Below are 16,984 nucleotides of genomic sequence, written 5' to 3' on the forward strand. Positions count from 1 at the left end.
AAATTTTCGTGCTCTGTTAAACATTATTTGGGAAATATTTAAAAAAGAAAAAAAATTCAAGGGGGGGCTAATAATTCTGACTTCAACTGTATGTGATGTGGGTAAATTGTGCGTTTCAATCTGGATACCACCACAAGTATATTTGAAACCTGTGGAAAGCTCTGATATAAATACACACTGCTAATGAATTTCTAATGTATCATCTGGATTGAATATTAAAACTTTTTCTACGTTAAATTTTCACTGCATTCCTACATTCCTGTACTTCTGCCTAGAATAGCACTGCAAAGTCACATGAAGAAAATGTCTGTTTATTGCACTTCCAGACCTCACATTTTGGTCTAATTCTACATAGCTCACATCTACAGAGCCACTGGACTGGACCGAATCCAAAAGTCCCGTTTGACTGGTGATCCTCCTGTCCAGCTGGCTCTCAGAGTGTCTCTGCGAACGGATTATATCGCACACATGCATTGTGTCTGCACGCAGCATGCGTGGGGTGCTTTTTCTTTGTGTATATCGGCCACGTACGCATGTGAGAAATGAGAGACATTTAGATGCAGACTCGGAGTCTGATCTACATGTAAACCACAGTCCTCCGCCTGATTGCAGCTACTGAGTTAAATGTGGAGGCAATTTCATGCACGGCGGGAGTCCTTCCATAATAAAACAGTTTTTTTCCTTTTTTTTCCCACAGTTTTCAACAAAAATTAGATATCCCATATCAATGACTTCCAAATCATGTTGAACTCTGATTTCATTCTTTTCATGAAGAGCAATTCATAACGTCTTTTAGGCAAGCCCTTTTGCTCCCCTCCGTTCCATTTCCTCCCGCGCTCGCTCGGCATCCGTCGCTCTGCGTATCTCTTGCTCTTTCTAATTCGCTCTCGCTCTCTCTGCCTTGTCTCCTCTTAAGTGTGGGCAGTGTGATTATGTTCAGGCAGTAATGTAATTTCACTGCATTGATAAAATAGAAATTGTCCTTTATATGTGTACTGATAGTGCTCAATTTGCAGGCGAGCTCCTCGGCAACCTCTTCAGGGCACGACGCGCATGCCCTCCCTCAGCCCTCCTCCCCCACGCTCTGCCTGCCTTGAGCTGCTGGAAATCCACGGGTGCGATTGTCAAATCAATTATTCATTCTGTGCAATTACACTCGCACAAAGAACTTTTCTCTGCTCGGAATGATGATTAAATTAAAAGCTATTCCAGCTGCCTGATAACATCTAATAGAATATTCATAAGCAGCCCAAATGGAATGTATGATCCCCATTAACTTCATCATGCTCACTTAATTACATGCTTGTTATTGTATTTACACCTTGTTAGAGCACATGGAAGCTGATACACTCTCTCTCTCTCTCTCTCTCTCTCTCTGGACTGTCTTCTGCGTCCTCTCTCTCTCTCCTTTTCTCCGTTCTTTCTTTCTGCTGTCTGCTCACCTCTTCCCTCACTATCTCTTCACATCTTTTCTCCCTCTTAAAAATGCTATTTATTTTAAACGCGACCCCTGCCGGGCCGGGAGGGAACACGAGGTCTCTGACAACCTCTGTGGCTTTTAGGTTTCTTTTATACATTCTGCACACAGTGATTGAGGGAAGAGAATGAAGAAGAGGAGAGGAGAAAGAGGGAAAGAGAAGAGAGAGAAAAAAAATTATTTTCTCCCACCTTTCAAAAATGATGACATGATTGCTTTCCCTTGATCATGCATCATCATCTTTCTTCAGCCCCCACTTTTTTTTCTTTCTTTCTTTCCTCAGGTAAATAGTCCCGTTTTCCCTATTCCATGTGCCAGTGTTCTGTTTTCTTTCAGAGCCTTTCTTCTTCTGGAGGTAAAAATGTGCACACAATAATGGCAACCGGCTCCGCAGATGATGCGTTTGGAATACTATCCCCATTTTTGATGTCTCAGTTTGGCCATTTTCTGCGATTGACCTTTTTTCCCTTGTGGGGCGACTCTGAAACTGTTTCTGCTACACCTGCTAATGGAGATGGACTGTGATCGAGTCCACCAACAACATTTAAGGTGCACCTATCAAGCTTAAAAACACGAATTCACATTGCACATTTACATTTTCCCAAGATCCATGTTCATCTTGGCAGGATCTCCTCGTTCCCTTCAAAGCAACGACTTGCTTTTAACAAAAGTCTTTGGTTAAAGGCTTTTGATTCAGTCTGTGCTTCTTATTCAGTCCTTCCAGCCCGCCGGTGACTCCTCTATCGTCTCTATGGTATTGAAGGCCCTCCTGATGGGATAAATGACCTTAGATATCGACCCGATTGCGTGACCCCGTGGCCCCCTGGCAGAAGAGTCTATTTAGCTTGTGCAGACTCCAAGCCCCCTCTCGCCAGCGCTACACCCTCAAACTGCCTGGATTGCTGGTTCCTTATCGATTCTCAAAGACTTTCATTTGAAATGATACTTGATAGACCTCTCCAAGCACATGTCTGTGAGCATAGTTCGATATCATGACTGATATTTTTCTTTTTTCGTATCAGTTTTGATGGAGGTATGGATTCACTTCAGCCCTGTCTGCTGTCAGGGGCTCGTGTTATGTAGTAGGTGCGCATAGGTAGGAGTGAATAAAAATCTGATTGATATCTTTGCTAAACTGTAAGTTTTGACAAGCACCTGTATGGTTTCTAAAATAAGTACTTTAATAATCTTACTCTGAAAAACGTACATATGGGTCTAAAATATTATTTAAAAACTAGTTTTCTACGCATCGAACTACTCACTGATTCATATTTAAATCAATTTGGTATAATTTTTTATTATATTTATTCAGAATTATATTTATTATAATCTAATTTGTATTTGTGTTTTTTAATTTCCAAATCACACATTTGATTAATTCTTATGGGATCATTTACAATAGTTAGTGTGTACTTATCTTAATTAAATGTTTATTATTTTTTATTTGTTTTTAAATGGTTAAATTGTAGCTCTGAACTTTAATCTGAATTTCGCTGTCTCCTCTCCACCAATCAGCTGGTGTGTGGTGTGCGATCCAGGTGGATGCTGCACACTGGTGGTGGATGAGGAGATTCCCCCCATTGTGTGTAAAGCGCTTTGAGTGCCCAGAAAACCGCTATATAAATGTAAGGAATTATTATAATTATTATTATTAATAAATAATCTAGACATTAAGACCTTTAATATTATTAGTTACAACTAAAAGTCTTCATGAAATCAAAACCACATGATTTTGTTAGCTCACATCGGCAGTTTTGTGTTGAACATTTCACCTGTGCATGTCATTAAGAGAAATAAAATAGTTTGCTCTTGTAATCTTTAATTAAAATCTGACAATGCACTTCCTGTTGGTTTTCAGTTCAATTATCAGATAATGGGTGTGGCTAACAAACTTAACCACGCTGGTTCAACTATCAGTTTTGACAACAAACAGAATTGGTGAGCAAAAGGAATCTGTTAGGTTGTATCAGGGTATATGCGGAAGTATGCAGAAGGACTTTTTTGTCAGTAAGGTTACTGACAAAAGGAACTAGTAAGGGTCAAGCGATTCCGGTGAACTCTATGCCATTACAAAATCAGCAAGTTTAAGGTCTGTTTTCTTTAAAAATCTCCACTGGCTGAGTAATATACGCAATAAAACAAGCCACGCCCAGTGTTTTCATATTTAATATTCCATTGCTCTAGTAAGCACATTGAAAAAAAATAACAGTGGAAGCTTCCGGTTCATTGGGACTTAAATGTCTTATGACAGTCACTGTTTTTATTGTAATGTTTGTTTAAAGTAGTTGTTGTTGTTTTTTCTTTTTCAGTCCACAGTCTGTTAAGAAATTTTATTTTTATATTATATTTACAGAAAAATCATTTTATTTACTTAACAAGTACTCTTTTCTTGGCTTATGAGGCAATATTCTCTGTAAAACTACTTGTATTATATATATATATATTATTTATTTTTATTATATTCTAATGCAGCGGTTCTCAAACTTTTTTCATCAAGTACCACCTCAGAAAAAAATTGTCTCTCCAAGTACCACCAAAATGAGCAGTATTGAAATACAGTAGCGTAGTAGGCCCAGTAAAGCAGCTACAACTCTGCACAGTTAAAAAAACGTGGCAGATTACCTCAGAAATATAGGTTATATGTCATATATGGCATATTATATACATCATTTTCGATAAATTCTGAAATGTGTGTAGCATGTACATGACATATTTCATTCCTCCGCGTACCACTAAAAGAAAGCTTGCGTACCACTAGTGGTACACGTACCACAGTTTGAGAACCACTGTTCTAATGTATTTTTTGAATGCAATGTATTTTTTGATTACATTTCTTTGTTTTTCTTGTTTGCAGTCACAATATCAAAGCCAATATTGAATCTCAAAGCACCAAACACTGTGCACCAGTCTTCCCCAATATCTAGTTTAAATAGAATCAGCTTTTATTTGTTGGATGTATGCGTTTTTATTAATTGGTTGATTGATAAATGAAGTGAAAGTGGGTTTATAGATTGGAAAAAATAGTTTATTTTATTTTAATAGTTCAGTTTATTTTGATGGTCCATTAGAGTATTAGTAGACTGTCTGCTTAACATCTGTAGATACAGCTCCTTCAACAAGCATTTACCTGACTATAAGAAACTTTGCAAGTACATGTCAACTTACCCTAACAGTGAACTTATAATCTCTTGGGAATTAGTTGGCATGTTGATACAATGTAATTTAAATTCAACAAACAGACCATCAAAATAAAATGTGACCAAAAAATATTTTTATCATTTTATTTTTTGAACTGGCATGCGCGTCTTGATGTTTGTGGTCTGTCATCAAAATGTGTTTTAACATAATTTCTTGTTCTTTTTGCAGTAAAATTCAAGAGTAAAGAATGGAAAGAAGAAATGGAAGTGTACAAAAAGCTGAAGGGTGTAACAGACAACATCCTCGCCACCAGCGGATACTCTGAAGTCAACCTTGCCAAGCTTTTCCAGGCCTTTATAACCCTCAAGTAAAAAAACTGTCATTGAAGCAATCCTGGCTAATCAGATATAGCATAATATTTATGCATTTCTGCTCACCAACAGAAGCAATCTTCATCTTTTTAATTCCTGTCTGCTGTAAATACACCTTGCGATTTTGTGATCTATGCCATTTTCTAGCTCACTTGCCTTACATTTGTAATCCCAGGCAGCTTTTTTGTGTCTGACGGCTCGGACGTGAATTAAGGGCAAAGGTGACGAGCTCGCAGTCAATCTGCATGTAATCACCAAACCTTTCCATGTTTGAGCACCTGTCTCTTTCTCTAATCTGTGTTCTTGTGTCCCATCCCATTTAGCCTTTGTGCAGGTCTAATCGATGATGAATCTGTGGTAAAATGGCCATGATAAGGGGCTAAAGACTCTCAACGCAATCCCCCCCTCCCTGATAGCACCACACACACACACACACACTGGGGTTTTTAGAGATAACAATCAGGGGTAATGACAGGCAAGTTCATGGGGGGCTTGTAGCGGTTTTGAAGGGGCCTTAGTTCAGTAATGACTTCTCTACTACCCCCTTCATCCTTAACAGCACAGCAATTAGCCAATGATACAGAGGTAGCCAGTGATTTGTGGAGTTTTGAATGATTGAACTCAGCTCTCAGCTGGATTTATCACATCGTTCGCTGTGCGTCTTGCAGCTTTTCCATGTTTGTTGCTAATAAATAAGATTCTTAATTGGTTTTGATACGGAAATGTCAATAAAAGTATTTCATAACACTTTCACATTTCCTTTTTTTTCCCCTCCTCCCTCGTTGATTATTTTATTTCGCCGTGCTGCAGGGAGTGATGACATTTACACATTTGAAGAGGGCGAGTTAACTTCTCCAAATGGAAGGCTCCATTTTCAAGACCTGGAGAATGGCAAGCCAAGAGTGTGTGAAAGCGAGGAGATTAGTCCACTTAAATCGAGTCAGTTTTAAGAATGTGGTGCTTCACTCACTCATTCCATGTGTTTATAATGACAGTTAGACGATGTCTTAAACCATTTCATCAGATGTCAATTTCCATAAATGCCATGCTTGAAAAAAAAATCGCCTTAAACGGCTGCGACTAATGGCAGCGACCTTGGAGAGAGCGGCAACACTTAAGAGCTACTTTCTGTCTGCGACATGACAGACGGCATTGTAGGCCTTTGCCGTCTGTATTAACCACATATAGGCTTACATTTAGCTTAATGTAGGTAGTTCCCGAATGTTGTGTCGCACTTCTGCAAGATTATGATGTTGGTCTTTCATCAGGACATTCCTTTAAGTGTGAACGCGCTTTTGTCGTGCCCGCGGAGGCTGTTTTCAAACTGCTCCACTCAATGCAGACGAGGCTTTGCATTAATTTACCCCACTAAGCTAATAAGAATGATTCGTTTTTGTTATGCTAAGCTTTATTGCCTGTCTTTTTGACCAGAATGGTGGTGTTGAGCAAAGCGGTGGACAAGGTTCTCTTTGATGAGGGAATTAGTGGCCTATTCTTTCTCTATTATTCATGGCATCGCAGAATATGTAAGTACCCGTGGGTGTCAAAAGGAAAGCCGGCCCTATTGCAAAGTGCTCCTCTTGTTTCTCTGAATAGCAGGCTATGAGATGATAAACCGCTTAATACACTGGACTAATTGGATGAGGGTAAAAGAGACGAGGGAATTAAGGCACACCAAAAGGGGACAGGGTTCCAGTGGCCCGCCATTCAGCCCTTTTCACCGTGATTTCTTACTCTACTGCTCCAATAGGAGACGAGAGGCTCATCAAAGCGCCTTTAGTGCTTTCACCTTCCCCCGGTGTCTCGAGCTGTGGCGGGATGGAAAAGCGTGATTATTCGCTGGTTGTTGAAGCACAGCCCAGTGAGCTAAAATCAAGGGAATGCATGTGAAACGTTTTACCATGTGCTTTTGAATTGTTAATATATACTTAATTTGAAATGTTGTGCTTTTTGCCTATCGGTGGGTCTTTGTACCAAAAAAGTTGATTCATTTTGAATGGCTAAATTCTTAAAATACGACATCTGTGTCTACAAATTGGTAATGTTTAGCAAATAAGCACTTTTTTACATTTTGTGGGATTTTCTTTTGTTCTTTATTTTTTTTAAGTGCACGTTTAGAAAAAAAATACTTATTTGTAATAGTTGTGTACCCTTTTACCTTCTTAAAAGTTGGTAATGTTGTTTTAAATTTCTGAAAAACAACAAAAATGCCAAAATTATCTTTTAAATCACAAGTTTTGACAATACAGGGCTATTTTAATCAAATTATTATAATCATGGTCTGTTGAAAACCAAAATATGCCATTGCAGAAAATTATCAATACATTTTTTTGTTAAAGTTTTCTTCAAAACATAATGCAATGCACAATTACAAGGCAAAACTACTTTAATTTAAAAAAATCCTTAATATTAACAGTATTTTGTAAACTGTTTTATACACAATAAGAAGATAGTTAAAACATGTTTGTTCTAATAAGAACATTCTGGCATAACCTTCAGTATAACTAACTGTTCATGTTATTGATAAGCCTAATTCTAATAAATTTTTTAGCTTATGATACCACAATACAATTTATGAACACACAAAGCCATTTTTGTCTGAACAAAAATTAAATATGCACGCATTTGCTGGGATGACTTGACTTAGTGGCTGTTCCCAAACAGGTGTTTTTCCCACTTTGAGTGTATTTTGTGGTCAGCTCAGTACATTGCCAATGAATCATCTGCACACTCTCCATAAATAGAGAAGCAAATTTAGTCTTCACAAAGCCTATTTCTTCATTCATGCATTGTAAGAAAAGAGTTGAAGAAAAAAAAGTCGCCCTAAGCACTTCAGGTCAGTGCCTCTCCAATTGTGTCAAGCATTCCCCAGATATTAGGAGCAAATTGGTTTGCGATTCATTAATAATGTTCACAATAAGATTAAGGCATTCTGGAAAATCTCATAAAAATCCCAACAGAAGTGGGCTGCACGCTCCAGTGGTCCCTTCTACAAAAAGAGGAGAAAAAAAGTGTATGGCACCTCTCTTGGAGGTAGAAAATTGGTTTCCTTAATGCTCCTTTGAACATATTCTCGCATGCCAACATGTTTAATATGGACTTGCTTGCTAGAGAAGGGGGTATTTGAGAGACGAATTTGTTGGGCGTTATAGGAGCCCTGATCCCTTCACGCCTCCCAACCCGTCTTCATTTCGTCCGCTTCCATCTTCACTGATCCTGCTTGTTTGTGGCGTTATAATGAAACGGATTAGCGCGGGTAAAACAAGGAAAAGAGAAATCTTTACAGCGGCGCGCGCGATAAAGGAGAAAATTAATCCTTGAGGTAATTTCACGCGATTTGCTTCGACACCATGGACGGGTCAAATGGGCGAAAATGACTTTGTTTGAATGGAGCGCATTGATTGCTGTAATGGCATCGCTTCGCGCGTGAGACCCAACGGAGAGGGATTTGGGGGAATTAAATAAGGAATCCGAAAGAAAGACTTTTGATAAACTGCTTGTTACTTCATTAATGAGAAAGGGACTTAACGGAGTTGGGCATTTACAGATGTTGCGTCCAATTTAGCGCCTCTACAATTTGTGAGGCCTGCAACGGTTGAAATGGCGGAATAATTACAAGCCGCTTTGGTTAATAGAGGCGTAATGAATATATCATCTGAATCATTTAACATAAAGGTGTTGTTTTTGGTTATCTTTAATATAAATTACTCTCATCCGTTTATCGCAATCTGAAATAAGCAGCTCTTGGCACAGGAAACAAAATGTTTACTTCTCTGTATGATTGCAGTTTGTCACATACACTGCATCCTTGGGATAACTGATAAGTGACCACTTAAATTACCATTTTCTTATTAGCGACCGGACTCCCTACTGAATAATTCACCCAATAATTGCTCGTTTACTTTTATAAATAAGCTCTTATATCTTTTACATACAGAGATTAGTATGATTCGGGGTTTTTTTTTATATCGCAGCTATTCATGCATTTACAGTATTAAAAACTAACACGTCACTGATATAAAACCTCACAAATCATCTAACAATTTTGTCTAATTTTAAACCCTTGAAAACATTTTTCTCAAAAAGTTGAAAAAGCTAAAAAGAAAAAGACAATCTAGGTGTAAACCTTTTCCCCAGGTCATTTAAATTTAATTGGAATTAAGATGTAAATAATACAGAAGGGTTTATGTTTCACCAGTTTCGTTTATTTTCTCGAACTCGTCCCCCTGAACTTGTCAGGAAAAACTCTTCACTGAATAGCAAAACTTTCCGGTAAGGATTTCAAGCTCTCTAACCGGGCAGACATAAATAATCATCTAAAAATCTAAAATCTGAATCAAACGAACAGAGGATGAATCTACGTGAAACCATTCCTACAGTACTACACCGAGAGCATATTCTCAAAACATCTTTTCAAATAAACTATTGTTTTTTTTCTTGTCATTTGCCCCCCTTTTCGTTGCTTTTTTTATTAAACAGAGCTATATATACAGGATACCCTTAACAGATCAGTAAACAGGCTAAAGTTTAGATTTTCACATTGTTCATCCTTAAACAAAGCATTTCTTTTTCATTATTATTTTTTTTCTCCTAAATATCATATTTAACATAAGAGTGGGAAACAAACAGAAAGTAAAGCTGTAGTATTCGTTTTTTCAGAAATGTGCCAATATTGAGGCCAAACGTGAATGGACATGGTTCGAGATGGGTAGCAGTTTGTGGCATTTCCCTTTGGCATATTGACCCATCTCTGCTTCAGCACTGAGAGAAGACTAGGAAGAAATGAGTCCATGTGTGTATTGCAGTGTAGTTCTTCTCTGTAAGTGTATATAGTCTTTTAACACATTTGACCCAAAACACTGGTTACCAATCACAGCCTCCCTAACTTTACCATCTGAGGTGCCTACATTACACTCAGAAAGGTTTTGAAACATGTTTGGTGCACTGTATAAAATTTAGTGATGACGTCCTGGGAGGTGCTGTGATTTGGTGAGGACTCCAATGTCAGATGGGTCTCCAGTGTGCTAGTGCTATATGGATTTGGTCGTGCTTTTTGTTGAGATGGTTTCTTTAATCATTTGTTTTGTTTTTAAGGAGAAGGATCAGCACACTTCTTTCCCTGCAGTGCCGGACGGCAGGATGTTGAGTTGGGTCAATTGGGCCGAATGTTCCTTTGCTTTGAGACGCAGAGCTGCAATGCTGGATGCCCTGCGGTCGGCGGCTGTAGAGGATGAGGAAGAAGGTGGTTCTGGGAGGGCTGCTGATGGCTGCACTGGACTCTCCACTGGTGGTGCAGTTTGGCGCAAGAGAGCGGCCGCTGTGGAAGCACTGGTCAGAGGACCCATACTTGAGAAGAGTCTAAACAAGGAGAGAAAGGTTCTGTGATGCGGAGTATTGTACTCATACATTCATATACTCTAACAAGTGATTAAACAATTTGTTTTGGGGTACAAAATAAGACCCAATGCATTTAAAATAGGACTATTGTCATTTACTTTATATAGCAATTCAATGTATCATAGAAAATATGGAATATTAAGGTGTTTTACAGGGTAAAATGTATATTTCAGTTTTCCTAATTTAATGCAAAGTAAGAAAACTTTGATCCTACTTTAATTCTTAAAAATGAAGCTTCCAAAAGATTTCATGGTATTGTGATAAATATTTTGGGTTCCCCAAAAACCTTCTAGTGAACAGTTTTTAAAATAATCACATTTTAGCAAAGAACAATTTTTCCACTATAAATACATTTTGCTTGATGGAAAGGTAAGATGTTACAGGTTCCTTACAGAACCATCAATGCCAGAAAAGGCACCTTTTAACATTCATAAAACTACTGTGATCATAAAAGATTCTTCAGGATTTAAAAAAAAACAGTTATTTACACTGAAAAAGGTTCTCCGATAAACCTATAATAGTTCTTATATGGCATTACTGTGAAATGTATAATTAGAACATCTTGACTGATATTGTGACAGCAAATGATTTTACCTGCCAAAAGTGGGTCCAATGAAGGCTGGATGCCTGAACATTGCTGTGCCCAGGAAGGTTCCAAGGCCAAGGGGTGTGGCAGGAGGGAGGGCGGAGCTATTTGGGGGTGGGGCCAGGCCTGGAAACGCAGCAGCAGCTGCTGCTGCAGCGGTCCATGCTGACTCCAGAGCTGGGTGAGGGTGAGGTGGGAAGGGTCCTCCTTCCAGGTAATGACTCAAGGGGTGAGCAGCTGCCAGCGGCCCAGGAAAAGGCAGGCCTGTGGGGTGAGCCTGAACACCTGCCTTTTCACGTTTCCTCCACTTTGCCCTTCGGTTCTGAAACCAAACCTAAAGATGGGAAAGAAACATCATTAAAGCCCAAACTCTACTGTTTTAAGATGCATGCATCTAATTGTACTTTCACCCAAACATTATGTGCTTGGCTTGAAGTTAGGGACATGCCTAAATAGCTGGCCTTGAGAAGTTGAAAAATGATCCAGGGCCATTAATATTCCACCTGACAGCCTGTATGGTCATTTAAGCATGAGCTTGTCGCTCTTGTTCATGTGCAATATTTGGTTCGCTTTAATGAGGTGACAAATAGGCTGGAAGTCAAGGGTAATTACATGGCCCCAAACTTACGGTCTGTTACCCTAACTTTGCTAATTAAAATCTGGTTCGGCAGAGGAAAAAATGGGGTGGAGCGTGGTAATTAAGAGCCGTGTTAACAAAAGATGTGGGAATAACAGCTGAATGGCATCCAATAACAATTAATGCATTTTAAATTAAATTCCCCCAAATGTTGGTTGCTTCCAAGAGGCTATTTAACTTTCCCACGATCCCCCTGGTATCCCTCTAAACCCCACCAGGTTGTGGTACAAGAACATGACCTGCAGACAGGGACTTCAATAATGAAGGAAAAGTGTCAACAGACGAAGCAACAAGGACCTTGGCCCCTCTCACATGCTTCAAAACCCGGCCCCTGGGGCATTTATTAGCTTTATCACCTCCTGATCGAGCCTGTTAAGTGATTTGTTCTCCCACATCTCCAAATTGACATCTGTTGTTTTACACGGCCAATAACCCTGGTAGCTTCCTCATGTTTGCACTGTCTCTTTGGTTATGAGAGTTGGGTTTGAACATGCGAGCCACGCTTTGAATAGAGAAAGGAGGGGTGGCAAACACCCTTAATAGTCTCTCACTCGTTCCAAGTGCAAAGCATCGGATCAATGCCGGTCTATTGCAATCACAAAATGGGAAATCAAATAGCATTATCCCCCCTGCCCCTCCCTCTCCCCCGCGCCGGCGATGAGAATTCAAACACCATTTTCTCCCTGGAATAGCAGTGTTTGCTCTCTCGCTAAGTGCGCTTTTATGAATCAGGGGCGTCTGTGTAATTGCCGCTAAAATGTTCGCTCTATTGTGTATAATAACTTTCGATAACAGGAAAGACCTTGCCATGACGTACAGGGTCATTTAACCAAGTTTACGATTGTCACTTTAAAATGAAATTAAATATAGACCATTAGCTATATTGTCTTAACGTCTACAAGTAAGCAAATTGCAAGAATTTCGCAGGCTCACATCATTTAGTTAATCTTTACCTTCAAAATGTCGACAAGTTGTCATATTATAGGTAATTTCTCTCAATTCTCAGCAATTTAAATCCTTTTAACAGGTGAATGCAGTCAAGGTTCTCGACTGTGTTTTATACAGTACGCGTTAATATTATTGCGCATTTAAATTCGATCTATTTTGCAGCGTTTTATTTTTGTGCTAAAGAAAGAAAGAACAAAGTAGACTAGGCACTCACTTGAACGCGCGCTTCTGTCAGATCCAGCCTCATCGCGAGCTCCTCTCTGGAAAAGAAAATATAGATCCTCAAAATATGTGCAAGGATATTTTTTTCTTCACAAACACCGTAAGAAAACAGATTTTGCCTAAATTGTCAGAAACCTAGGAAAGCAATTTGGGGCTGATGAGAATCGAACGGATAACTTGTACGTTTTTCATAATGGCTCGTTTCGTTGGGCGAGGCTTTAGTGCAGTGACTGTAACAACATAATGATGGAAATAATGGCATCTAGACTATTATACGACAATTGCGCATTTACTGAAAATATACCTGGCTAAATTTATGACAATTATCTAGCACGTCAATATAAACATCGATAGGCTATTTCATGATCAACAACGAACATTTTGGTTAAAGAAAAACGGTCCACGGGTAAATTTGTCATTAGGCAGACTGTTGATTTTTAGATTTAATAGACTTATGTTGTTTGGCATATTGATTCATTTTCTTTCATGCAACGTGACTGTACGAATACCGAATACATGTGGGGCAATATTTAAAAAAATGAAATAGCCTAAATCTTTATGATATATATTTTCATCAACTACCAATTCCATTCTAAAGTAAGAACATGAATTGCACAAGATTTAATAATAAAAAGAATAACTAAAAAGTAAAATGTTAAATGCATAACAAGTAAAGACACAATACCACTTCAAAATGCACTTCAAAAAGGCCTATTATTATTGTTGTTGTTTTTTCAAACAAAATAATAATAATAACTATAATTATAATAATAATTGTTGATAAAGCGGTTGTATTTCACAGTTGGTCTGGTCGATTCTTCTCTGCCATCCCATGAACCTAAATAAGCATTTTAATGACATTTTAAATGAGCCCAAAACTCCAACAACAGCCACACTTAAATAAGTTAATAAATCTATTATTTTGTTTATTTCTGAATGTGAAGTAGAATAGGCCTACGATTGACCACGAGCTCTTTAAATGCCCACATATTTATTTTGATTATAACGAATGCTCATAGAGAATAAGATGAGAAAACAGACGTAAAAATAATCAAAAATACACTACATTTCAGTCACTAGTTTTTGTTCTAATAATATAGGCCATAGGCCCACAAAATTGTACGCTTGTCGTAACCCCGATTTAATGTAAATCTATTAACCGGTGTTATTTCATTTCTTGGAAAGAGAAGCAGAATTAAATCCCTTTCATAAAGAATAAACGTAACTATTAAAATGCGTTTAAATATTGTTTCCTTCAAATATTTTGTTTCATTAATCCAACCTTTTTGAAATTACCAATGCTTACATCGTTTACTATTTTTTATTAATATATACAGAGGATTTTGTATTTGTGCTTTTAACGTTTTAAATGTTTAATTCATATAACCGTTACTTATACGTTTAGTTTTACAAATGATAAATTATTCTGAATAAAAAAATTACACTACAGCAATTCAGCTGCAGTTTAAATTAATGTTCTCTTTGTTAAAAATAAATACGGATCTGAATGTCAAAAAGTTGGTGGGGTTTTTACGTTTTTTAAATCTACATTTAGAAAAAAATGTCAATGAAATATCTTTCACATTTTTCAGGCATGCAATTTTTTATACAAACAGTATTTGTCTGCCATCGTTGTAGCCAAATATGTATCACAAAACTGCAGATTCTGTCCAAACCTTCTTTGAATAAACCGCGTAAAAAAGCTATACTATGCGTCATATTTACCTGGTGAACACATCGGGGTAGTGTGTTTTCTGGAAGGCCCTCTCCAGCTCCTCCAGCTGATAGCTGGTGAAGGTAGTCCTGTATCTTCTCTGCTTCCGTTTAAGCATCCCTTCCTCCGAGTCGCTGCCGGCCGACAGACACACACTGTCCTCTCCATCTTTTACATCCCCATCGTTGTGTAAGCTCTCTTCATCCTTGGGAGACAGACTGTTGTCTCCGCACGCCTCCTCTTTGACTACATCCTCTTCAAACTTCAGGGTGCTGAGCTCCACCAGCTCCTGCGCCATGTGTTCGGGACTCTGGCCTTCATCACTCTGGCTGAACGGCGCGTTTTCTCTGTACGACTTGCTACGGCTGATGCTGACTTGAGGCGCTTGGCTGATTTTGAGACTCTCGCAGGCTTGGTCCAGCAGTCTCTCCCTCTCACCCTTTTCTAGGTGCTCGTGAAACCCCCTCCCGGAGTCCAGGTACTTCCCACCAGGGCCGTAGAGCCGGCGCAATTTGGGCGGCAGGTGCATGTCCGAGTCAAACGAATTCTCTTTGGAGGTGACTAGAAAAATAAAGAATAGCGTATTTTTAAATGCACCAATTAAACATTTTAAATGTACATATTATATGCATGCATTTAAAGTACTTTTAGGACTGTTATAATGCAAAATATATGTCTTATAAATATGGCCTACGTTTTTATTTAGTTTCCTATATTGGTGCCTAGGCTAAGCACTGATACAATGCATTATATATATATATATATATATATATATATATATATATATATATATATATATATATATATATATATATGCTATTTATTACTTCTGTTTTGTGCTTTTTTCTATGGGCTACCTTAATATGCAATATTGTTTCTGACCATCGTTTTTTATGGAGTTTAAAAAGATTGTCAAATGGCATAATCAAGTTATTGCAATAACGCGTTTCAAGATTGTTCGGTCTTATTCTTTATTTAGAGAGGTTTTTAAAACTTTGTTTTTCTTTACACTCAGATGCGCTCCAAGTGTTGCTTTTTACATTGTTTCTGTAGACTTCTACACACGTTGTAGTTAAACATGCACGAAATCAGTAATGTCGCATTTGTTTTACAGCGTAAAGCGTAGAAACCGCGAGAAAGGGGCTTACCTTCGGTTGTCATTTCGTGGTCCGGTCTGACGGGTGCTGGTAAACTTTGCGCTCCCAGTTGTCTGACTTTACAGGGGCTTCTTCTGCCCAGTATACTGTCTATGCAGTAGGAAGAAAGCACGGTGGGCGACTTGCTTTTACATTCGCTCCGATCGCGGCTATCGTCGTCGTACTGACTGCTCATGTTTGTATCGTCCTCAGTCGTGCTCGAGTGGGTGACTGTTACTCTCTCTCGCACTGTATCTGAAACGTCTCTCTTGCCTATCCCACCCTGGCCGCTAATGCCATATGCACTGATCCGGAGTAGCTCCGCTCTCCATTCTGTTGCATTGACGTGTAACGCAAATCTGATTGGCTCCCAAGGGAACAAGGGGGATCTTTATATATTTTTCTATTAAAGTTAAACGGTATGAACTCAGCGCATGTTATAATGGATTACTGAAGTTACCGAAAAAGCACCTCCACATTTAGACTGAAATTAGATTAATATGATGACTAAATGGATGTAGATATCTAAAATCTCAGAATTTAAATAAACTTATTTATCTAAACAAGTGTCAAAGCATATTTTGAAACACTTTTTAGGTGTTTTTATTTTTTAATAATAATAATAATATACTTCACATAATTAATCGTACAAAATCTTAAATATATAATATATGTTAAAATAAATCAAAATAACATAGGTTATTTAGTATTAAAGATAAATTAAAAGAGTATCTTGATCTTGCTTTTTAGTACTGCTGTTTTTATCATTGCATAATCTTTACATTATTGTATACTCTTGCGCCATCCGGTTTTGGTCTTGTCTTGTTTTCTTTTGTCTAATATTGGTCGTTCTGTCAATCTCTCTGTGGTGTGATATTATTTGGTGTTATTTTACTCTCTGAGCCATAGTCATTTCAAGAAGGAGCCACAGCAAATTTAGAATAGAGGTAAGGCCTGACCGGGTGCATGGTTCACCTGGTTCTCCTGTGCGTGTATACACACACCTAGGCCTAATTGCCTGTCCTCAGAGTGAAGCGATCAGATAGCCATAGATGATTGACTTAAAAAGTGAGGGTGGTGATAATAGGCCGCTGAGAGCGTACTGCAGGCAACTAGACTCCAGAAGACCGGAGAGACAGATTGAGAATGTAATTTTAAATGAAAGTCTATTTAACCTGCTGCGGATGGCGTGACCCTATGCGCCGCTCAGACCTATCAATGTTAAAAGGATCATTTTCACAATTCAATCCCAAACTTGCAACGAATGTGCAATTTACTCTCTCCTCTTCATAGGTTATATGATTCTGCTCTGGTACTGACTGAAATTAGGCTCGTGAAAATACTGTATGTGAGAATGC

At 38.4% G+C, this 16,984-nt stretch overlaps 2 protein-coding genes and 1 long non-coding RNA gene across 3 annotated transcripts in view; 2 read left to right on the plus strand and 1 right to left on the minus strand.

The window, feature by feature from the left end:
• Window positions 1–5,733, plus strand: part of pola1 (polymerase (DNA directed), alpha 1) — a 91,719-nt gene extending 85,986 nt beyond the window's left edge. Inside the window, exon 37 of the mRNA NM_001305464.1 lies at window positions 4,844–5,733. Coding sequence (NP_001292393.1) covers window positions 4,844–4,986 — 143 coding nt within the window. The 3' untranslated portion in view covers window positions 4,987–5,733. The remainder of the gene's footprint in view (window positions 1–4,843) is intronic.
• Window positions 5,734–8,430: 2,697 nt separating this feature from the next.
• On the plus strand, window positions 8,431–10,441 carry LOC141380702 (uncharacterized). Its single transcript, XR_015525027.1, has 2 exons — window positions 8,431–9,805; window positions 10,081–10,441. It is a non-coding gene; the product is annotated as an uncharacterized LOC141380702 (long non-coding RNA).
• arxa (aristaless related homeobox a) lies at window positions 10,037–15,822 on the minus strand. The gene is made up of 5 exons (NM_131384.1): window positions 15,639–15,822; window positions 14,502–15,051; window positions 12,769–12,814; window positions 10,978–11,303; window positions 10,037–10,344 (listed from the first exon to the last, which is right to left on the minus strand). The coding sequence occupies exons 1-5, from the start codon at window positions 15,820–15,822 to the stop codon at window positions 10,089–10,091; spliced, it is 1,362 nt and encodes a 453-aa protein (NP_571459.1). The 3' UTR covers window positions 10,037–10,088.
• Between the last annotated feature and the right edge of the window lie 1,162 nt (window positions 15,823–16,984).

The sequence above is a fragment of the Danio rerio genome, chromosome 24 (assembly GCF_052040795.2).
Source record: "Danio rerio strain M-AB ecotype USA chromosome 24, GRCz13ab, whole genome shotgun sequence".
Classification (NCBI taxonomy): Eukaryota; Metazoa; Chordata; class Actinopteri; order Cypriniformes; family Danionidae; genus Danio; species Danio rerio.

Bases quoted from the DNA above. Each gene is read 5' to 3' on its own strand.
- arxa (NM_131384.1), bottom strand. From the start codon at position 15,822: ATGAGCAGTCAGTACGACGACGATAGCCGCGATCGGAGCGAATGTAAA. The intron at 12,815-14,501 runs GTAAATATGACG...TTTCTTTTCCAG, and splicing joins TACCCCGATGTGTTCACCAG to AGAGGAGCTCGCGATGAGGC. The intron at 11,304-12,768 runs GTGAGTGCCTAG...TCCCATCTTTAG, and splicing joins TGACAGAAGCGCGCGTTCAA to GTTTGGTTTCAGAACCGAAG.